The sequence below is a fragment of the Zalophus californianus genome, chromosome 6, assembly GCF_009762305.2.
Source record: "Zalophus californianus isolate mZalCal1 chromosome 6, mZalCal1.pri.v2, whole genome shotgun sequence".
NCBI lineage: Eukaryota > Metazoa > Chordata > Mammalia > Carnivora > Otariidae > Zalophus > Zalophus californianus.
This window is the reverse complement of record NC_045600.1, coordinates 105,113,208-105,138,025: the sequence shown is the minus strand read 5'-3', so window position 1 is coordinate 105,138,025 and position 24,818 is coordinate 105,113,208. Positions and strand designations below refer to the sequence as shown.

The following is a 24,818-nucleotide window of genomic DNA, read 5'->3' as shown; positions in this document are numbered from 1 at the left end:
AGTTGGCAGAGGGCGCTGTGAGCAGCTCCAGCAGCTCTGGGGAGCTGGGCTAGCTGTGGAGGTGTGGACTGCTGAAAATAAATCAAATGCCGTATAACACAGGCTAACTCAAGGAGAGAAATGACATAAACACAAACATAAAGAGTCACACTTTAGACAGTGGCCAGACTCTAGGGTGGAAACTCAAATGACTGGGTTGCATTTATAGGTCACGTTGTATGGAAAATGACCATTTTTAAATATATTAGAATCAGGGGTGCCTGGGTGGTTCAATTGGTTAAGTGTCTGCCTTTGGCTCAGGTCATGATCCTGGGGTCCTGGGATCGAGCCCCGTGTCAGGCTCCCTGCTCAGTAGGGAGTCTGCTTCTCTCTCTCCCTCTCCTTCTGTGTGTGCTGTCTCTCTCAAATAAATAAATAAAATCTTTAAAATAAATAAATATATTAGAATCCTATTCCACTTACTTACAGAGGATAATGGAACAACTTGATTGAAGGCATGGAGGGTTTGGGGTCTCATCTCCCCCTCTTCATTTAGATGAGCAGAATCACTGAAATACAGTCTCTCAATTCCTCTTTGCCTCTCTCTTTTCTATTCAACACACAGGTGAATTTGTCAATGTCGATGCATAATCAGACAACTTTCCTCAATAATTCCAAACTATGAGAAGCAGCAGTTCCCACAGAACATTAAGGAGGCACCACATGGAAAAACACATTAAATCCATTCAGGCAAGAGCTCGAGGCTTCTGGGAAGATATCTGAACTTGGCACTGAAGAAGGGATATCATTTAGAGAAGTGGTATGAGGAGGGCAGTCTAGAAAGAACTGCAAGCAGGGGCGCCTAGGAGGCTCAGTCGGTTAGGCATCTGACTCTAGTTTCAACTCAGGTCATGATCTCTGGGTGGTGGGATGGAGCTGCACCTGTGTCAGGCTCCATGATGGGCTGCTTGAGACTCTCTCTCCTCTGTCCCTCCCCCTGTTCACGCGCTCTCTAAGATAAAAATAAATACATCTTTAAAAAAAGAACAGCAAGCAAAGGCACAGAAGCAGGGATGTGCAGAGCTCATAATTTGGGAAGAAGTACTGACCCAGTGGTCACTGGGTCTAAGACTGTGTGATGGGGAAATGTGGTAAGAGTAAGACTAGAAAGGAAATCTAGTCTCCACTCTGTAACCATACACAAGATGTGTGACCATACATGAGAAGGTCATTGTGTGGGTCTCTGGAATACAGAATCTAAGTACTAAAGTTCCTTGCAGTTCTTTTGGGGACAGCTTCCCCTGCTTTTTCCCCCTGAAAATTTCCCTTATGGTATCCCTCTGTGTGGGAGGGAACCCACAAGATAGGGGCAAGAGTGGGGCCTTAGATTCATCAGAATGACTGTGAGCAAATAACTGAGCTCAGTTTCCTCGGTGCAAAATGGGGACTTTGACTTGCCTAGTACATAAAGATTGCCATGAAGACCAAATGGTAAGGATCGCAGGATTTGAAGCAACATGAACTAGCTGTCAGGACCTTAGGTAGGTAATTCCCTTCACTTCACTGAACCTCGGATTCTCTTCAGTAAAATGGTTGGATAATATCTACCTTGTATGCTTGATATGAGGATTCACTAAAATAATGAGTAATAAAATGCTTAGTCAAAGCATGGCATACAGTAAATATTCAGTAAATATTAATGATCATAATTACGTAATAAATGATATTTCATTGTCTGAAAACACATGATTTGCTCCCAAGAGAGCTCTTTTGGGGAAATTGGCTAAATCGTGCAAACAAATGGAATAAAAATCATGGGGAGGCTCGCGCCAGCAAATTCCTACCGGAGCTCCAACATAGGCGGGTCACGCCTCCAACCACACAGGCCACACCTCCAACCACACAGACCACGCCTCAAGTCGCTAGCTGACCACGCCCATCAGCTCTCCTCCCCGGCCCCGCCCCTCCGGCCGAGCACGCGCACCCTCCCTTTTACCCTGACGCGCCTGCGCAGGATAGGTCGCTCCCGGAGGTCATGAGGGCGCTGGTTCGGCGCTGCTGGGGGCACCGGCCTGGGGGTGGCGGTCCGGGCGGTAAGCGGAGCCCCCAGTGGCGAGCGCTGGCCGGGCTCGGCGGGTCCCCTGCCGGGGAGGATGGCCGGGGCGTCCGAGTCCGCGAGAAGCCGCCCTGGCGGGTGCTCTTCCTCGGCACAGACCAGTTCGCCTGCGAGGCGCTGCGGGCGCTGCACGCCGCCAGGTACCAGGGCTGGGGCTTGGGGGGCCCGGCTGCACAAGGCGCTGATGCCGAGCCTCTGCGGCCGGCCCCGAGGGTTTGCACTCCTCGCCAGGGAAAGCAGCAGAGCCGGAAGGGTCTGGGCCCAGATCTCCGCGTCTCCAGGCGCCCGGAAGGTGCACGGTACCCGCCTGGTCCCTCCGGTCTACACTCCCTCTCCGGGCTCTGTCTCTCGGTTCTCCAAACGCTAGCGCGTGCCCCACGTGCCAAGCCGGCGCTAGTCGCTTTGCACACATCACCTCTGTCCTCTGCTACCACCTCCTTGCCCCATTTGTGTGTAAGGAAACCGGAGCTCAGAGAGGTTAAGCGATTGTCCAGGGTCATCAGCTGAGCAGGTCGGGCATTGAAACGGGGTCTGACTTCGAAGTCCTCCTCTTCCAAATTCCTCCTTCTGCCTCCTATTCATTTAATTTGTACCCTCCAATCCTCAGGCCTTCTTACCGGGCACATGCGGACCCATGTCTCACTTCTCCGCTCCCCTCCCCATCTCCTCCCTGTATACAACGGGACCGAGTTTTCTGGGCCTGAAATCAGGACACAGTCCAAAAACGAACTATTTCCAACTGAATAAATTCATAAACCAGAACTCTTAGGTATTCATTTTGTATTTCTACGATTTAACAAATGACGTTTACTGGGGGGGAAAATTGAGATCCAACCTGTTCTGAGAGTCCATGCTATATGGTGGCTTGACCCAGCTATACTGCTCTGTCTGCCTTCCCCCAGCCTCCATTTGTTATTTTCCCACAGCGTTTTTTCCTGATGCACCCCCAACACTTATTTGTCGTCTCTATCAAGTCTTCTTCACAGCAGCCCCTCCTATTGACAACCCCATCAATCCCCTCCTATCATATTCCTCCCTCCACCACTCTGCTCTGTGCACACACCCTGAAACGCTCCCTTCACACATGTTCTTTTTGCACACCCTCCACGATGTACTCTCCACAAAATGCTTTCCTCAGATTGTTTCCAGAATCTCATGGCATGTGTCCTGACCTTTCTGCTGATGCTTTGCTTGGCAGCTCCATTACTCCTGTGCTTTGTCTTTAGGGCCCTCCTATATACTCCTTTTCTCATAACTCCTCAACACGTGATGTAGTAACTGGTAAAGAAACTAACACCCTCTAGGCACTGGACTACGATGAAGCAGGTAAAAAGAAAGAGGTAGTACTACATGTACTGCTATGGAATGATGTCCATGGGAGATATATATATATATATATATATATATATATTTTTTTTAGGTATTTATTGGATCGAGGGGTGCCTGGGTGGCTCAGTCAGTTAAGCGGCTGCCTTCTCCTCAGGTCGTGATCTCAGAGTCCTGGGATCCAGCCCCATGTCGGGTTCTCTGCTCAGCGAGGAGTCAGCTTCTCCCTCTCCCTCTGCCCCTCCTCCCTGCTTGCCTCACGTGTGCACTCTTTCTCTCTCTCTCTTTCTAATAAATATAATCTTTAAAAATAAATAAAAGTATTTCTTGTTTGGCTAACACATGGTTGTGGTACAAAATTCAAAAGGTTCAAAGGACATACAGTGAAAAGTCAGTTCCTTCCACCTCTGTCTTCCATTTCCAGTTCCTCTCTTCAGAGACAGCCACTGTTTTCAGTTTCTTATTGTAGAAATGTTTGCTAGATATACAAGCAGATGTATATTTGACCCACTTTTTAAAAAGACTCACATAATAGTAATATAGTGTTGTTAAGAGGGAAAAACCAAAATGCAGAGCAGTATAAGCAATACCCTATTTGTGTAAAATGTACCATATGTTTCTGTATGCACAGGAAATTTCTAGAACCATGCTATCCAAACTAGCCGTTAGCCACATGTGGCTCTTTAAATTACAAATAATTAAAATTAAATAAAAAACAAAAACTCAGTCTCTCAGTGTACTAGTTTTTTTTTTTAAGATTTTATTTATTTATTTGAGAGAGAGAGAATGAGAGATAGAGAGCACAAGCGAGAAGAGGGTCAGAGGGAGAAGCAGACTCCCTGCTGAGCAGGGAGCCCGATATGGGACTCAATCCCAGGACGCTGGGATCATGACCTGAGCCGAAGGCAGTCGCTTAACCAACTGAGCCACCCAGGCAGCGTACTAGTTTTAATCATTTACCCTTAAATGTCTCATGAATTTAACCATAAAAGTACTATGGAAGTATGTGAAGTACTTTAGCTTTGAGTCATTGCCCTAACACTCCCATTTTCTTCTAATCTTTCCAACTTAGAGAAAACAAAGAGGAAGAGTTAATCGAAAAATTGGAGGTGGTCACACTGCCCTCCCCATCCCCAAAAGGACTACCAGTGAAGCAATATGCTGTCCAGTCTCAGCTTCCAGTGTATGAGTGGCCAGATGTGGGATCCGGAGAGTACGACGTTGGAGTGGTAGCTTCATTTGGCCGACTTTTGAGTGAGGCTCTTATTCTTAAATTTCCCTAGTAAGTTTTTTTTTATTCTTTTTTAAAGATTTTATTTATTTGAGAGAGAGAGAATGAGAGATAGCATGAGAGGGAAGAGGGTCAGAGGGAGAAGCAGACTCCCCGCTGAGCAGGGAGCCCAATGTGGGACTTGATCCCGGGACTCCAGGATCATGACCTGAGCCGAAGGCAGTCGCTTAACCAACTGAGCCACCCAGGCGCCCCCTAGTAAGTTTTTTTTTAAAGGGACTATAGTATAGAGGCCTTGGTCTTTATATATGGGCCTGGTGTCTAAAGTGCAAGATTTGAATTCTAATTCTGCTTTCTTTACTATTTTCTCTTAAGATAAAAAAAATTTTGTTAGTGTCATGAATTTTTGAAATGTGTGATGCTCTTGATCTCTGGGCTCTCACCCACCCTCATTTAAATTCTGTATAGATGCTGACAGTTCCCCAACGTGTCCCTCCAGTTCAGATCTCTCCCTGAAATCCAGGCCCCTGATACCCACCATCTCCTGCACACTTCTGCTTGGGTGTCTGATAGGCACCTTACATTTAAGATGTCCTAAACTACATTCCTGAACGTTTGCCCAAAACCTCCCCAAATCTTAATCTCAGTAAATGGCAACTCTGCCTTTCTGGTTGTTCAGACTCAAAACCTTTCAGTGGCTCATGATTCCTTCTCTCACACCATACATCCAATCCATCAGGAAATCTTATTGGCTCTGTCTTTGAATTCTAGAAAGAATTCACCTGTCAGGTTCTGCAGTAGCCCCTGCCTGATGTCTGCTGTCCTTGGCCTTCTCAGTCTTTTACCAACACAGCAGCCAAAGTGATCCTTTTAAAGCAGAGGTTGGATCATGTCACTCTGCTCAACGTTCTTACACAGAAGTCATCAAAGTCCTTATAGGGGCCTATAAGGACCTACCTACTGGGTTTTGACCCCTCCTGGCTGTCTGGCCTCATCTCCTCGTGTTACTCCTCAGGTTCACTCCACTCCAGCCACACTAGCCTCTCTGCTATTCCTTGAACTTGCTGAACATTTACCTTCTTCAAGATACTACTGTTTCTTCTGCCTGGAATGTCTGCATGGCTTATTCCCTTAACCTCCTCACGGCTTTGTTCAAGTGTTTCCTTATTGGTAAAACTTTCTGTGACCCCTGTGAAAACTGTTGTCTCCCACCCAGAACTCCTACCCCTTCTCTGCTTTATTTTCCTCCACAGCCCTTAGAACCATCTGGCAAACTTTTTACACAGGTTTGTATTGCTTATCTCCCGCTCTTGGCATGTAAGCTCCCTGAGGGCAGTATTTTTCCTCCTTTGGTTCAGTGTCGCTTGTATCCCCAGCACATGGACTGTGCTCAGTAAATATTTGTTGGGTGAATGAGGCGGGTCTGAACAGTGGAATTTTGAATATAAGACTCTCGTATACATGCACTCTCAAGTGCATATTCCTGCGGTGGAGACATCATCAAACTAATCACCTTACTTAGTAAATGATTTAAATTGCTCATCTATGGGCAATAGGTGTGTTGGGATAAACAGCAAAAGTGAATAGATCATTGGATGGGGATTCAAGAAGCTTGTTTTAGGCATTCTCTATGCAAACTAAATGAAACAGGGTAATTGGACTAAACTATAAATATTCACATTGTCCATGAGATGCACAGGAGGGTTTGAGTGCTTCTCCTCCTACAGTATAAAAGGTATTTTTTTGCTTTTATTTAAAAACCCCCAGGGATGCCTGGCTGGCTCAGTCGGTGGAGCGTGTGACTCTTGATCTCGGGGTTGTGGATTCGAGCCCCATGTTGGGTGTAGAGATTACTTTAAAAATAAAATCTTTAAAAAACTCCCAGATATCACAAAATGTTGTGGAACATCTTTGGGACAGTGAATAGTTGTTCTTTTTCTGTTTTTAATTGAGTTTCATTGGTCTCTTATAAGAGAGTAAACTTAATCTCTGGCTCCCTTTACAGGTGGTATAAGACTAGATTCAACTTTGTTTTTCAAACTTTCTAGGGAAGTGTAATGATGAAAAGTCGCATATTTGTTTAGGTAGCAAGAACTAAATGGTAAAGCCCACTTGCACACTAATTTCTGCCTTTTCTGACTCAGTGGCATCTTGAATGTCCATCCCAGTTGCCTCCCGAGGTGGCGTGGTCCAGCCCCTATAATCCATACCGTGCTTCACGGAGACACAGTTACTGGAGTAACGATTATGCAAATTAGGCCTAAAAGGTAGAAGATATTTTCTTGTCTCTAGACTTTGTAGTTTTGAATGTTGATGTCAGTCTGTTTGGAGGAGACGTGAAAGTGGATGAATGGATGGTGCTCACTAATTCCTCTAACTCCAGAGTGCCTTCCCTCTCTGTCTTTTCCTGGTTTCTAATATAAACTATATGTGGTTTGGCGTTATGTAGTGTCTCTGTAAGTCCTTGTGAAATATTTGACTTGTTAACTGGAGTAAATTATATAACTAACAGCCGGATTTCTATAAAGAACATTGTGCAAATGAGAGATGGATTTTTGTATATGAGTTGTAATGAATCGTAGTTCTGCTGGCCTTGGTTTCTATGGTCAAAAAATTTTTGGAACCTGAAGACTACAGTATATGCCAATGTGTATTTATCTTAAACATTTGATTTTTTTATCCTACTATAGTCTAAAACAGGATTATATTAAGCTTCTATCTGTTATCACCTCATGTCCCCATAGAAAATAATTCACAACTTCACAAGAACAACTGCATACCTGGGATTTGCTTTAACTTACTTCAGAAAACAAGAGGGACAGATGAAATGAGTTGTAAAACTTTGATAATTCTAAACTCTGGGTGATGTTATGGGGATTCAAGAGACTATTCACTGTTTTTTGTGGATGTTTGTAAAATAATAAGCATTTTATTCAAGCTCTTAGGTTGAAAATAGAATTAACAACCACAAAGTTAAGTATTTAAAATGAAGCGTATTTCTGGGGCGCCTGAGTGGCTCAGTCGTTAAGCGTCTGCCTTCTGCTCCGGTCATGATCCCGGGGTCCTGGGATCAAGCCCTGCATCAGGCTCCCTGCTCAGTGGGGAGCCTGCCTCTCCCTCTCCCATTCCCCCTGCTTGTGTTCCCTCTCTCACTGTCTCTCTCTCTCTCTGTCAAATAAATAAATTAAAAATCTTTAAAAAAATAAAAATTAAAAAAAAATGAAGCGTATTTCTAATAAAAGCTGATAGCCAGTATTTATGGAGCTTAATGTAAAATGTAAGACTGTGGGAATGCAAATACACTTGTACCTATTTATAATCACCAATGATTAGAATCCAGGCAAAACTCTTGTCCTTTATTGGGGAGAGTATGTGCTATGGTGAGCGCTGTGAATTGTGTAAGAGTGATGAATCACAGACCTGTACCCCTGAAACAAATAATACATTATAAAAATAAATAAATTAATTAATTAAAAAAACCTCTTGTCCTTTGAGAAAGGAAATATAGAAAGAAATCATGAATTTTTTAATGGTACTTACTTGGAAAATAAATTTTTTGCTCTATGCCCTCATTGTATAAATAGAAGCTTTTATAATACTGTTTGTTACTAAAGGTGGAATTATTTGCAGGTGCAATTAAATCCCTGATATGCAACCTCCCATACTTTTCTCCTTTAGAAAAAAAATAGATTTAAAATCTGAGTACAGGCCAGATTTTGCTTTCCCTTCTCTTAAACTGACGTTTCTCTTTTGCTAAACAGTCAAATCCACAGCCAGGGTTAAACTATCTTTTTGGTATGTAAACACTCATGTAGATAAACCTGTTGATCTGAAGGAACGGTAATGTTGTTATTTGCTTTTGATTTTTGGTAGGTTTGATGTCGGCCCAATTCTCAAACAGGAGGTGGTTCCTGTGCCACCTAAGTGCACTGCCAAGGAACTGGAGGAAGTGCTGTCAAGACTGGGGGCCAACATGGTATGGTTCTCTAACATCCCACTGCTTTGTGCTCATTTCCTGGGTCTCCTGCCTGTCAGTGATGCAAAGAACACTTCGGCAACGCATCATTTTCAGCTTTTTGTTTCTTTTAATTGATTTCTCTCCCTGCTTCCTAAAATCAAGGTTGGCATTTCTCATGTAAGTCTTTGGGAAATGTACAGAGTGGGTACTTAGTACAGGCTCTCCTGAAACACGCGAGCTTCTGTGGCCCCCCACGTTCCAGTGAGGCCATTAGATGCTGCTTCCCAGTTTCAGCCTCTGGCTCCTAGACTCGCCTGGCGCCCCTGTCAAACTGGCCAACAGCCATCCCCTCAGTGACCCTGCATTCCTCCACTTTTGCGCCTGCACTGAGGTCATCGCCTCCATACGCCCTGGAGTTCTGCTGACCCCCTCACTGTAAATGAACTCTTTGGCTTTGTATAGCTCGAATCTGCATACAGGAGGTCTGAGTCAGTGCTTAATATGAACTAGTTAATTTTCTGTAGAGGATAGTTTTTCCCCAACTATCTAGTGGTGCTTCCTAATCTGGGCACTTGCCTCAGAAATGGTATTGTAATAATAGTGGCTCTCGTTTTTCGAGCACGGGCTCGTGTGCCAGGACTATTCTGGATCCTCTGTAGACTAATTTTTTTTTTTTTACCTTCCCAACAAACAAACCTTGAGGTAGCCTATTACTGTCACCAATTTTTAAAGATGATGACACTGAAGGCCACACAAGTCAAATAACTTTCCCACAATGACACTTGAGTAGGTGGTGGAATTGGGATTTGAACCCAGAACTGTGTGGCTCCAGAGTACACTTTCCTTCTTTGAGGCTCCACTGCCTTCCCTCCTAGGAGTTAGAGTGTGGATTCCTGAGCACACATTGTCCTGACAAGAAGAGTTTGCATAGCCAGTGGAGCTCAGCTTTCTCTGGAAGCACATTTTTGCTCTGTCCTCTGCAGAGAGTATCACCACTGAGACTCCATTGAGGAGACCTGTCTCGTCACAGCTTAAGGCTCTAGTTTACCGCCCTGCCCTCCCACACAGCTCCTTCAAAGCTTTCCATAATGTCATGGTACTCAATTATAATGTATCTCTGCTTTTGTTCTTTTCATCTTGAATATGTTGCTCTCCCTTTTTTTTTTTAAGCTTATTTCAGTTTTGAAAAATTTGCCTGAGAGTTTGAGCAATGGAAGGCAGCAGCCAACTGAGGGAGTGACACATGGTGAGTGAAGGCTGCAGAGACCCTTATCCCTTCATGTGGTTTTTGTCTGTCATGATAGCACCTGAACGCTCTGACTTCACTGGCACATTGCCCTTCATTTTGACTAAAGATCGAGTGCCCATTTGTATGTCCCTTTCCAAAGAATGGCTGGTATAATCTCCCTTCTCCTCTTAACATGTAGTCTCTTGAAGGATTGGAAATTTTTTCCCTATTCTTTATATTGAAAAGTACCAAACACAGAGATAAGTTAAAAGATGATGAATACCAGGGCACCTGTGTGGCACAGTCAATTAAGCATCCGACTCTTGGTTTTGGCTCAGGTCATGATCTCAGCGTTGTGAGATCGAACCCCACATCGGGTTCTGCGTTCAGTGGGGAGTCTGCTTAAGATTCTCTTCCTCTCCCTTTGCCCCTCCCTCACTCTCTCTAAGGTAATAAGATAAATAAATCTTTAATTTAAAAAAAATGAATACCTGTTTAACCCAGACTCAGTAATTATTAATTATTAACATTTGGTCATATTTTCTTTTTCTCTGTGTATGTGTTTGTTTAGTATATATTTAGTGTATATATATATATTTTGAATTTCTGCTTAATCCTGTGGAAGTATGCATCATAACCTTTCTTTCATTCGTAAATACTTCAACATGCATCTCTTTTTTTTTTTAAGATTTTATTTATTTATTTGTCGGGGGGGGAGAGAGAGAGAGAGCACAAGCAGGGGGAGCGCAGGCAGAGGGAGAAGCAGGCTCCTGCTGAGCAAGGAGCCCAGGGCAGAACTCGATCCCAGGACCCTGAGATCAAGACCCGAGCCGAAGGCCGACGCTTTCCTGACTGAGCCACCCAAGCATCCCTCAACATGTATCTCTTAAGAGAAATGAATAGTTCCCTAATAGTGTCTAATATCCAGTACGTAAATGTTCCTAATTGTCTAAAAACTTATTTTTTAGCTGTATAGTTATTCAAACTAGTATCTAATTATAATTAGTTGGTATGTTTCTTTAATCTAGAGTAATTCCTCCATTATTTTCCCCCTTCATGTCATTGACTTTTTGAAGAGAATAGGCTAGTTGTCTATTTCCTTCCAGTGTTGTTTAACTTGTTTTTCTAGCCTTTATATTTCTTGTGAATTGGAAATTCTAAAGGCTTGATGAGACTTAGGCTTGAAGTTTTTGGAAAGAGTATTTCATAGATGATGTTGTGTTCCAGTGGTATTTGTTTCAGTTTGTTTTTAATTTTAAGGATTGTTTTTTATTTTTACTTATGATTTATTTCTTGACTACTTAAAACATTTACATGATTCAAAAGTCAAAACTGTTTAAAAGGATATACCAGAGAAGTGTCACCTCTCTCTGCTCTAGTCTTTGGATGTCACATCAGTGAGCCATAATACCAGGTTGCATCAAGGCTGGTGAAGTTGAGTTTGATCACTTGGGTTGAGTCCAGTGTAAAGATTTGTTTTTCCCTTTGCAGTTGGCAAGTAATCTGTGGGGTAACACTTTGGCACCATGCAAACATCCTGTTCTCTAACAATCTTTCACATAATGATTTTGGCATGGGTTGGTGCTTCTTCCCTGAATGAATTATTTCGTTTGGGATTGCAAAATGGTGATTTTCCAATTCCTTTTACCTTTAATATTTGGCATTATTCTGTAAAGAAGAGCTTTTCCTCATTAATTGAAGATGAATCTTAGTTCATCCTAAAATGGCAGGATCAATGCTTAATTCTTTCTCTACCAATTTTTAGATAAGAAGTTGGTGCCACAATCACCTTCAGTTATGGTGGCAAATGAGTTTTTTAAATTATGATTTGACTCATGGATTTCCACTTATTGTGTTTTACAGTTAATTATAATTCTTTGTCCTGCTCAAGTCATCCCAAATTTGGCCAGTGGGAGCCCCCTAAAGTTGGGTCCTGAATCCTTTTGACAACCTTAACTAGTTTTTGAGTGCTTCCTTGCTTTCTTTTATAAGATGTCCCAGACTCACCTTATGAATTTTCCGTCCCATGTTGGAATGAACCATTTCCCCCTTGTTTGTTTTAGTGAGGGGGGTGGTATTTAGATGCCATCTGGTACAACAGTGTGCACCAAGATAAGGTGTCAATGGACAAGGTGAGGCATTATATTTTTTAAATAATATTTGAGTTCATACCATTACTGATTCAAATATTTAAGATTTTATTTATTTATTTGAGAGAGAGAGAGAGCAGGGGGAGGAGCAGAGGGAGAGGGACAAGCAGACTCTGGGCTGAGCATGGAGCCCAATGCAGAGCTCGATCCCACAACTCTGAGATCATGACCTGAGCTGAAATCAAGGGTCAGACACTTAGCTGACTGAGCCACCCAGCCCCCCCCATTCAAATTTTGAATTTCAGGGTTTTTCTTATATTTTCTTTTAAACTGAGTATCTTTTCAAAAGTTAATACTGACCTATTTATTTAATTGCTAGGCATAAAATAGTTTCAAAATTACACCACCAGTGTTATTAAAACAGTAAAATTGCTGAGTAATATTTCATATTCCTCTGCAGGGTTTTTTTTGTTTTTGTTTTTTTTGCCCATAGACTATATCCTGCTAAGAGTATGCAATCAGAGTATTATGTCCAAAACTTACTGGAGATGATGATTATTTTTCCCATGTGGTTTTGTTACCCAGTTTGATATATAGTTAGGTTTATTTGTTTCAGTTTGTTTTCAATTTTCAGAGTTGCTTTTTTTTCTCTTTATGATTAAACTTTATTTTTTGAATCATATAAATCATCTTTGATTAAAAAATTTAAGCTTTTTGAAAAAGTATACTCACAGAAGTCTCACTTCCATCCCTAGCTGCTCCTCCCTGTTTCCCTCCATGAGTGAGTCATTTTTATGAGTTTATGCTTTAGCCTTCCAGTTGTTTCCTTTTATCAAAATAAGCAAATACCACATATTTTTAAGTTGATTTTTCCTTTATTCTGTCACAAAAGGTGGCATAAAATATATACGCTTTTGTACCTTTGGTTTTTTGGGTTGGTTTGTTGGTTGGTTTTTGTTTTTGTTTTTTTTACTTAACTGTGTACCCTGGAAATCCTTTCCTATCAGTAAAAAGAGATTTTCCTTGTTCCTCTTGATGGCAGCATAGTTCTTACTTATGTGGATGTATCATAACTAATTCAACAGATCCCCTGTTGATGGACATTTTGTTTGTTTCCAAACTTTTGCTATTTCAAATAATGCCATTATAAATAACTTGAAGCATATGTTACTTCCAAATCCAATAGATGAGAAATTGCCTCTTGGAGTAGTTTTAATTTACATTACTCCTGTGAGTGAGGTTGAGGATCTTTTTGTATGTTTAAAGACTACTCGGCATTTCTTTTTTCCAGGAAGGAACATTATATCTTTTGCCCATTTTTCTATCACATTTTTGGGCTTTTTCTTCTCAGTTTTTAGGAGTACTTTATTTGATAGATGTAAATAAATCTACATAATAGATATAAAGTAGTCCTAGATATTACATTATTATTACATAGATATATGTTTAGATTAACATGTAATTATAAATTTTATATTTGTTTTTTTTAAATTTTTTTAAAGATTTTATTTATTTATTTGAGAGAGAGAGAGAAACAGCATGAGAGGGGAGAGGGTCAGAGGGAGAAGCAGGCTCCCCGCTGAGCCGGGAGCCCGATGTGGGACTCGATCCCAGGACTCCGGGACCATGACCTGAGTCGAAGGCAGTCGCTTAACCAACTGAGCCACCCAGGCGCCCTAAATTTTATATTTGTTATAAATAGATCTAAAGTATTATGATAAAAATTACAAATACTTTCTGGTTTGTTTTTTTGTTGTTGTGTTGTTGTTTTTTAAGTAATCTCTACACTCAGCATGGGGCTCGAATTTACAAACCCAATATTGAGAGTCTCATGCTCTACCAACTGAGCCAGCCAGGCACCCCTGTCATTTGTTTTTAGACTTGATTTATGACCTTTCTTTTTGTCTTACAGAAGTTTATTTTTATTAAAAGTTTATTTTTATGTAGTCATATTTGTCATTCTTTAATTGCTTCTGGATTTTGAGTCATTGTTAGAAGGGCTTTTTCTACTCCCAGGTTACAAAGAAATTCACCCATTTTTCCTTTAGTATTTGTATGATTGATTTATTTTTACTTTATATTATGGAAAATTTCAAACGTATTTAAAAGTTGAAAAAATGATACAAGTTCTCTTGTATCATTCAGCATCAGTAGTTGCCAGTTCAGGGACGCCTGGGTGGCTCAGTCCTTAAGCGTCTACCTTTAGCTCAGGTCATGATCCCAGGCTCCTGGGATCGAGCCCCACATCAGGCTCCCTGCTCAGTGGGAAGCCTGCTTCTCCCTCTCCCACTCCCCCTGCTTGTGCTCTCTCTCTCAAATAAATAAATAAAATCTTTAAAAAAAATAGTTATCAATTCATGGACATAGAATCTGATATTTAGTCTTGCTCTTGGCTTTATCTTGTAGCCCCTAAGATTTCTGCTGGTACCAGCTGTATAAAATGGGAGGAACAAACTTCAGAGCAAATATTCAGACTTTATCGTGCCATTGGAACTATAGTAAGTTGGAAGTCAGATTGCAGTTTTACCTAATTGTGTGTGTGTTTAATTCATTTTCAAAATATTTTTACTTAGGAATGAATCTGAACTAAACCTAAGAATCCTGAAATTCATTTTATTCTTAAAACTTTTAATCAGATAAAATATACATAACATAAATTTACCATTTTAACAATTTTTAAGTGTATAAATAAGTAGCATTCAGTACATTCATATCATTGTGCAACCATTGCTACTCTCCATCTCCAGAACTTTTTCATCATCCCAAACTGAAACTCTGTACCCACTGAACACTAATTCCCCCATCCCCCTTCCCACAGTCCCTGGTAACCACTATCCTACTTTCTGCCTCTTAGAATTTGCTTATTCTAGGTACCTCATATAAGTGGAATCATACAATATTTGTCCTTTTGTGTCTGGCTCATTTCACCTAGCATAATGTCCTTAAGGTTCATCCATGCTGTACCATGTATCAGAATGTCATTTCTTTTTAAGTCTGAAAAATATTCCATTGTATGTGTATACCACATTTTGTTTATCCATTTATCAGTCAGCGGAGGTTTGGGTCATTTCCCCCTTTTGGCTATTGTGAATAATGCTGCTGTGAACACTGGTGTACAAATATGTTCGAGTTCTTGCTTTCAAAAATTCTTTTGTGTATATGAAATTCATTTTTTAAATATTCTTTAAACTTCAAGTTTTTATATGGGCCTTAGAATTCACAAAGCACTTTTGAATATACATATATATTCTGCAGTTTCCCATAACCAAGTTTTATTACCCATTTCATAGATGAGAGGAATGAAAGTGAAGCAATGAACTTCAGGGTGCCCCATCACAAAATAATGAATCTAAATTTTCAAATGCCTAATCCAGTGCTTTTCCCAGTATATCTTTCTGCCCGTAGCCAATTTTTTATACAATATACATTGTATACAATTACAATATACATTGTATCAGCCCTAATTTTCAGATGAACAAACTAAAGCTCAGAGGTTAAATAATTTTCCCAAGTCTATCAAATTAGGAAGTGGCAGAGACATGAAACCCAGCTCTGCCTGGCTTTAAAGTCCATATTCCTTTCTCTATACCATTCTGCTTTTCTGTGGGAAAAGTACCAGGTTTGAAGTCAGACAGATCTGGTTCAAAACCTGCCTCTCACTAACTGCCAATGTGACCTTTAGCAATATTCAGTAACCATGCATTCTCTTAAATCATCAATTTCTACAGATGGTACACAAAATGAAGTTGTAACTGTAACTTATTAAATAGCTCTTTATTTATACTTTTAGTATTTATTAAATACTTATTAAAATACCTGGGGCACCTGGCTGGCTCAGTTGGTGGAGCGTATGACTCTTGATCTCAGGGTTGTAAGTTCAAGCCCCACATTGAGGGTGTAGAGATTACTTAAAATCTTTTTTAAAAATTAAAAACGATACTTATTAAAAAACCCAAGTTCAATTCTCAGTTCTTTGACAAATGTATTGGGTTTTTTTCCCCTTCATTTTGATAGCCTCTTGGGTTGTTTGAACTTGGGGCCTACCAAGTGTAGGGTTTTTAATGGGCCACCTATTACTAACATTGATTAAGATGGAGACCTGCCACTGCATATTTCTAGCATGCCAGGTTCTTCAGTGAGGATCTCAACCTCATGTGTGGGTATCATCTGATTTTAAGATGATGAAATTGGACTTAATACTTTGAGAATGCATGGTTACTGAATATTGCTAAAGGTCACATTGCCAGTTAGTGAGAGGCAGGTTTTGAACCAGGTCTGTCTGACTTCAAACCTGGTACTTTTCCCACAGAAAAGCAGAATGGCATAGAGAAAGGAATATGGACTTTAGAGCCAGGCAGAGCTGGGTTTCATGTCTCTGCCACTTCCTAATTTGATAGACTTGGGAAAATTATTTAACCTCTGAGCTTTAGTTTGTTCATCTGAAAATTAGGGCTGATACAATGTATATAAAGCATCTAGTATAGTATCTGGCAAAGAGTTGGTATTCATTAAATGTTATCTGCTATTATTCATGCATTCATTAAGCAAAATTGTTCTTAAAGATGTTATTTATTTGTCAGAGAGACAGAGAGTACTGCAGGGGGAGCAGCAGGCAGAGGTGGAGGGAGAAGCAGGCTCCCCGCTGAGCAGGGAGCCCAACGCAAGGCTTGATCCCAGGACCCTGGGATCATGACCTGAGCCGAAGGCAGATGCTTAACTGACTGAGCCCTATTATGTGTCAGGCATTGTACCGGATATTAGAGATAAAGATGATGTGAGAAGGCAGAAACAAATAAGGAAATAAATAAAAATATCAGGTAGTGTGGTAAGTTCTTTGATGAAAATTAAAATAGGAAAACGTGATAGACTAACTGGCGGTTATTTTAGATTAGGTAGATGGGGAAGGCATCTCTGAACTGACATTTCAGCTTTGATTTGAAAGACAGTAAGGAGCCAGTCATGCCAAGATGAGGAAAATGGCATTCCAGGCGGAGGGAGCAGCTAGTACAAAACCTAAGGTGGACTAAACAAGATGAAGACTTCACAAGAAAAGAAAAGCCACACATCAGTATCCCTTATGAATAGAGAGGCAAAAATTCTCAGCAGAATTAGCAAACTATATTAAACAACATATAAAAAAGGATTATATACCATGACCAAGTAGGGTTTATATGAGGAATGCAAGGTTGAATCAACATACAAAAACCAACCCATGTAATACGCCATATTAATAGAATAAAGGGCAAAAGCCACATAATTTACTCAGTAGTTGCAGAAAAAGCACTTGACAAAAATCCAACACCCTTTCATGATAAAAATGTTCAACAAACTAAGAAGGGAACTTCCTCGGGGTGCCTGGGGGGCTCAGTTGTTAAGCGTCTGCCTTCGGCCAGGATCCTGGGATTGAGCCCCACATCAGGCTCCCTGCTCCGTGGGAAGCCTGCTTCTCCCTCTCCCACTCCCCCTGCTTGTGTTCCCTCTCTTGCTGTCTCTCTCTCTCTGTCAAATAAATAAAATCTTAAAAAAAAAAAAAAAAAAGGAACTTCCTCAACCTGACAGAAACCCACAGCTAACATCATATTTAATGGTGAAAGCCTGAAAGCTTTCCACCTAAGATCAGGAACAAGACAGAGATGTCCACTCTCACCAGTTCTATTCAGCATTGTGCTGGAAGTTCTAGCCAGGGCTATTAGGCAAGAAAAAAGAAACAATACGGAATCAGACTGCAAAGGAATAAGTAAAACTCTATGTGCAGATGACATGATCTTATATACAGAAAATCATAAAGAATCCAAAAGAAACTTTAGAGCTAATAAGCAGTAAAGAAGACCTAAGTAAATGGAAGGACCTTGTTGTTCATGGGTTGAAAGACTTAATGTTGTTAAGATGGCACTATTCCCCAAATTGATCCACAGATTCAACACAATTCCTATAAAAATCCCAGTTGACGTCTTTGCAGAAATTGACAAGTTGATCCTAAAATTCATATGGAATCCCAAGAGACCCAGAATTGCCAAAAAATCTTGAAAAAGGACAGAGTTAAAGAACTCACCCTTCCTAATTTCAAAACTTACTACAAAGCTACAGTAATGAAGACAGTGGGATACTGACATAAGGATAGACCTGTTTCTCAGTGGAATAGAATTGAGAGCCCAGAAATAAGCCTTCATGTTTACGGTCAATCGCTTTTTGATAGGGGTACCAACATAGTTTGATGGGGAAAGAATAGTTTTTTTAACATATGGTGCTTAGACAGCTGGATATCCACAATCAAAAGAAATGATTTTGGATTCCTACCTTACAAACTCCAAATGGATCAGAGACCTAAATATAAGAGCTTAAATGATAAGACTCTTGGAAGAAAAAACATAGGGGTAAATCTTCATGACCTTGAATTAGGCAGTGGTTCTTAGATATGTTGTCTACAGCCTAAGCAACCAAACTAAAAATACAGAAATTAGACTTGAAAATCAAAAACTGTTGGGGCTTCAAAGAATACTATCAAGAATACAAAGAGACAACCTATAGAGGGGAAGAAAGTATTTGCAAATCATATATCTGATAATGGTCTAGTATCCAGAATATATAAGGATCTCTTACAACTCTACTACAAAAAGACAAATGTGATTAGAAAATGGGTAAAGCATCTAAATAGATATTTCTTCCAAGAAGATCTATAATAATAGATGATCATTTTCATTAGTCATTAGGGAAATGCAAATCAAAACTGTACAGAGATACCACTTCATACCCACTAGGATAGCTATAATTTAAAAAACAGACAATAAGTATTGACAAGGATGTGGAGAAATTTAGAACCTTCATACATCGTTGGTGGGAATGCAAGCTGGTGCAGCTGCTATGGAAAAGCAGTTCGACAGTTCCTCAAAAAGTTAAACACAGGGGTGCCTGGCTGGTTCAGTTGGTACAGCGTGCAACTCTTGATCTTGGGGTTGTGCGTTCAATCCCCACACTGAGTGTAGAGATTACTTAGAAATAAAATCTTAAAAAAGTTAAACACAGTCACATTACCATAAAATGATCCTTATCTTCTGCAATTCACCTTTCCTCTTCACTGAGAAAAAGCTTGTGCTATAACAGAAGGTGAAATTTGATTCCTATAGCTGCCAATGACCACCCAAGAGCAAAATCCGTATCTTTGGGTTTCTGCTTTTTTACTTCTAGAACAGGGTTAATAACCATGTCCACAACTGCCAAGATCAAAGGAGATAAACCTTGTGAATTAAATCCGTGCAAACATATGATTTTGACAGTAACGATGGTGATACTGAGATGACTATATTCTTACCATCCCTTTCCTTTCTGCAATGCTGTGATGGTAAGGTGAGGATGAGCTTTACCTTCCTCAAGAACAAGAAGTATATATACTGAACAAGAACTATATACCTAGCATATTTATAACTCTCAGTAAATACAAATTTTTCTTTAGTCAGCATGTTTCAAAAGTCTTTTGAGTTCTTTGAAAGAAAAAAGTTACACATGTGAAAATTGTTTCCTAACTTTTACTGGAAATGGGTGAAAGGAAAATAAGCCAGCAAATTATAGAAGAGGATATTGTACCAAAACATATCTTATGTAAGATCATGAATGTCTATGAACTTTTCTTCAAATTTATTTAATTTTTTGATGTCACATTCAGATCTTTGAAACAATCTAACTCTTCTGAAAAATTAAATGTCCTCTTTGGGGGAGGTCATAAAGAGCATTGAATGCTGAGAATGAGAAAACCTAGATTCTGGTCCTAGGCTCTACCTGTGTCTAAACTTGGGAAAATAGCTGCATTTCTCTGGGCCTCACTTTTCCTTGTCTATGAAATAGAGGATTGAACTACAGTCTGAAAATAAATTTATTTACTTTAGAAATTTGAGAGAACTTATTTCCTGGTACATGTTAATTTTTATTAGTCTGAAATCAAAATGTGACGAAAGTGGCATTTCACATTGTGGGGAAGGGTGAGATGGATTATCCAGTAAATAGGGTTGGGACAGCTGAACTGGTTAGCTATTAGAGGGGGAGGCCCTCAAATCCTGCCTTTCAAAGTCAATAATATCTAGACGGATCAAGCATTTAAAATGTAAAAGAGTGAAACCACAAAGAACAGAGGGAAAAGCACAGTTGAATAATTTTATAATATTTAATAATCTTAAAGTGTGGGATAGCCCTTTTTGAGCTTGACGTGAACCACTAGAGCCAGGAGAGAAAAAAACTGGCTAATATTACTCCATAAAAATAAAAACACTTATGCACGGGAAAAAAATTACTCTAGTTTAAAAGTCCATACGCTGGCGAAAATGGCTATTAATAGTAGCAAGAAATTGAAAATAATTGAAATGTCCATCATAAAGCTATTGATTGCATAAATTATGGTATAGTCAAGATGGAAGTGCTGTGCTACAGATATAGAGGGAAATAGACATGCATGCACTGATGAAAGTTGTCCATGCTTCAGTCGTTAGGCAAAAAAGTTCCTTGTAAGAGTACGTTCTAGATTTTTGTAATATTTGCAGGAAAAAAATACAAGGATATACACATCAAATTGTTAACAGTGGCTACTTCTCAGGACGGGAATACAGAATAATTTCTAAATTTTTTAAAACTTTTTTTTTTTTGCAATTCAGATCTAAATTTTATTTCAGAGTTAAAATTGCCATTCAGTTATGCAAGAAATAATTGTATTTGCTCTCTTAAAAGCAAAAAGAAGTAAATGTCTGTTTATTTAAACCTTGGCAAGAGGTTAGTTAATTTAGGGCATAAGAGAACAATCCCCTCTTCTGGTCTTCTTTTTTTTTTTTTTAATTTTTTATTGTTATGTTAATCACCATACATCACATCATTAGTTTTTGATGTAGTGTTCCATGATTCATTGTTTGTGCATAACACCCGGTGCTCCACGCAGAATGTGCCCTCTTTAATACCCATCACCAGGCTAACCCATCCCTCACCCTCCTCCCCTCTAGAACCCTCAGTTTGTTTTTCAGAGTCCATCGTCTCTCTTGGTTCGTCTCCCCCTCCGACTTACTCCCCTTCATTCTTCCCCTCCTGCTATCTTCTTCTTTTTCTTTTTTCTTAACATATGTTGCATTGTTTCAGAAGTACATATCTGTGATTCAACAGTTTTGCACAATTCACAGAGCTCACCATAGCACATACCCTACCCAATGTCTATCACCCAGCCACCCCATCCCTCCCACCCCCCACCACGCCAGCAGCACTCAGTTTGTTTTTAAAACTTTTTAAAAAAGTTTTATTAAGGGCGCCTGGGTGGCTCAGTTGGTTAAGCAACTGCCTTCGGCTCAGGTCATGATCCTGGAGTCCCGGGATCGAGGCCCACATCGGGCTCCCTGCTCGGCGGGGAGTCTGCTTCTCCCTCTGACCCTCTTCCCTCTTGTGCTCTCTATCTCTCATTCTCTCTCAAATAAATAAATAAAATCTTTAAAAAAAAAGTTTTATTAATTTAAGTATCTCTATGCCCAACATGGGACTCAAACTCACAACCCTGAGTTCAAGAGTCACAAGCTCCTCCTCCGACTGAGCCAGCCAGGTATCCCTACTTTCTAAATTTTTTTAACATAATTGTAATGCTTGCATTTTTTTAAATGAGCATAAATTTAAATTAGAAATATTAATAAAGATATAAACATTGATTTTTAAAATAGTGTTTAAGTTCTTATCAAACTTGGAGACTGATGTAGAGGGTCGCATCTGTGTTCTGTTGCATAAGATTTAGAGACTCAGTTCCCAATTCTTCTGTAACTGGGAGAGAAGTCAGACCAAATTAATGCAAAATAGTAGTTGAAAAGGGTTTGGGGGTTGAGTGTATTCCATTATTATACCTTCTTTAATTTTATTTGCAGATTCCGTTGCAGACTCTCTGGATGGATAATACCATTAAACTTCTGGATTTGGTAGAAGTTAATAGTTCAGTCCTCACTGGTACTAACTTTTGAATAGCTGATGTGGAAAATGTTTTCACTATACTCCATTTGAAAATGTATCTGTTTTACCATAGGTCACATTTACTAAAAATAAGGATTCTTTTAGTTTGTGTCAGTTCAGTAATGATAATGCTTTATACTCATTTATTATCTTACTCTTTGCAGTGTCCATTCTCATATATTTTTTCATTCAGTCATCCTAAGAATGTGGGAAGTAGGCAAAGCAGTCTTACTATCCCATTTTAAGCTCTGTGATTTCCTACACTAAGGTTTTCAGGGAGTGCAGAATGACTTGGTCATTTTCATTCTGCTGAATATCATAATGAAAATCCCTCGGCAGCTCAGTGAGAATCCTAGGCCAGGGTGTAGCATTTCGTGACACAGTCCATTCTGAGGCGCATCAGTGCCTTCCCAGTACGGTGGGCTGAAGGAGTGGGAGCCACAGAAGGAGCTGGTCCAGCTCAGGGAGTCAGAGATCCCCAGGAATCTCATTTGTTGGGTCATGGATGGAAGGGCCAGCTTAGATCCTAAGCTTCCTGTATACCTCTCCACTGGTAGCTAGTTATTTCCCCCAAATGGTCAAAACTTCTAAATTCGACATTTTTAGGTTGATCTTTGGGAGACTGGGTAAAGGACAGGTAAGTTCCTATGTGTATGGAAAGCTTCCCTTTGGGTTTGAGATGCATTAGAGCACTGTGGCTCCATCATAAGTTTGGATTACAGAGTCAGGGCATCAGCAGGTATGTCCTCTAATATTAATACTGCCTCCCGGGATGTTTTTTTATTTTTAAGCACCATGAAGTTGCTTAATTATTTATTCTCTCTCATATTCTTCTTCTCCCCACCCCCCAATTCTTTAGATTCAAAATTAAGAGAACAACCTCTTATTCCAGGATCAGTAATATACCACAAACAGTCACAAATACTGCTGGTTTGTTGCAAGGTATATTTTCCTTTAGTTTTAAATTATACTCGTTTTATTGAGTTTATAGTTTATCATTTTTAGTTAAGACTTCACTCAACTGTTTATCCATCAGAGTGAGCCACTGGACAGTTTAATTTTTCTTAAGAAATAGTAGAATCTCTAGTGTAATTTTTGAAAATGATGAAGTTTTACCAAGGCATTATTACTGAAAGAAGATTCAGTAAGTTTAGGCTTTCTTAAAAGAAACTTGTATATTCTCAGTAGTAATTTAATTAGCAAGTTCTTGTTAATAACTAGCAAGTCTTGTTTAACTAGCAACTCATCGTGTTAATATGATGATCATAGAAGATAGCTGTAGTGGAGTATCTAGCTGAACTACTACAGTGCAGGTATCCTACTTGCTTTTATTGTTCCATAGTGGTTAAAGAGGAGATTTTTTAACCTATTTAAAATGACTTTCGAACCATTATTATTTTATGACAATGGCCTGAGAAATGTTCCACATTTCTTCCATTTTCTGGTATTTTCCTTCATATGGTGTTTATGTGCGATGTTTCGTGCTCAAGAGGCCGTGTTTAAAATGTGTGATAGGGTGATCTGACCTACACAGACTGTAGATAAAGAGCTCCCACATCAGCCTCTTTTCATCTTTCTTCAGCTTATTCTCAAACGGTATAGGGTCTATATTGCAAATTTGCAGTTTGCTGTCCTAGAAGAAGCTGGGGTTGTCTGAACATGTGAGTTTAAGTCCCACGAGTTATGTCACCTTGGACAAATCACTCACCTCCCTGGGCATCAGTTTTCTCTTCTAAAATCAATTTCCGCTGGGGATGATATTGGATCTGCCTACTTTTAGAATGGTTACATTTTTGATGACCAGTCATAATAAGATACATGGACATATTCTGAAAACTGTAAAGTACCATGCCAGTATGACACACTTCTTTATTCTGCCCCCTTTATGTTTAAATAGGTTTAATTTATACAGGTCTGTACATTTGTTATCACTCAGTAATAAACTTAGAGTCAAAGAATCATATATGTCACTTAGTACAGTGCTATCTGCAGCTAGGCATTTGGTAAAGATTTGTAGGTTTTCATGATAAAAGTTGTATAAGCTAAAATTTACCACCAGTTTTGCCACCACTGCCTGTTCACTGTTTGTCTTTTGCCCTTAGGATGGCTGGATTGGTATTCGATCAGTGATGCTCAAAAAAACACTAACAGCTACTGATTTCTACAATGGTTATCTGCACCCTTGGTACCAGAAAGATTCCCAAGCTCAGCCAAGGCAGTGCAGATTTCAGACTCTCAGACTTCCAACAAAGAAGAAGCAGGAGAAAAAAAAATTGTTGCTATGCAACAGTGCATTAAGTAGTTAGGAAGTAGATGGACAAGAACCTACTACATATTTGTAATTTATTAAAAGCCTCATTTACAAGGAATTACCTTGACTTTCAAAGAAGATGACACTGTTGGAGGGACAGGAAAGAAGATTATTGTCAAAAAGATGAATTACCTCACTTCCCATTTTTTGTTTAACAGTAGTCAAAACCCACTTTTTTATTTGAATAACAAAAAGAACTGTAAATAAATTTTTTATTTATAATGTGAAACTCAAGGAGATTTTATCTTTCCCTAAAAGCAAATGCAACTAACTAGTAACTAGTGTGTGTGTAGACACACACACACACACATACCCCTACTGAATAGAGGTTCCTTTAAAAAAGTGCATCTATGAAAGTTTTTAGATCATATGTCCCCATTGATTATGCTATCATTTCAGCAGTATTTAATCTACATTTCTGATTTTTAACAAGCCGTAAAGTCAGCTCTTAAATTTATCTACCATCTAGTTCTCATAAAGTAGTAAACATACATAATATTTAATCATCTCTGTCACATGAATCTGTACTATAAATTCATATTTTACATCTAGGTTTTCTTAATGTAGGGATATGCTAACATTTTTCAACTTAATTGTGCAATAAAGGTTATTGAGCATCTGG

General features: G+C 39.6%; 1 protein-coding gene across 1 annotated transcript; it reads left to right on the top strand.

Moving 5' to 3' along the window:
- Window positions 1-1,989: 1,989 nt before the first annotated feature.
- MTFMT (mitochondrial methionyl-tRNA formyltransferase) lies at window positions 1,990-24,818 on the top strand. Its single transcript, XM_027572216.1, is given in 10 exon segments — window positions 1,990-2,235; window positions 4,494-4,703; window positions 6,797-6,919; window positions 8,526-8,628; window positions 9,781-9,856; window positions 14,335-14,426; window positions 21,804-21,882; window positions 22,745-22,827; window positions 23,988-24,149; window positions 24,152-24,818. Coding segments are annotated over 10 exon segments (1,185 nt in total). The 5' UTR covers window positions 1,990-2,014; the 3' UTR covers window positions 24,188-24,818.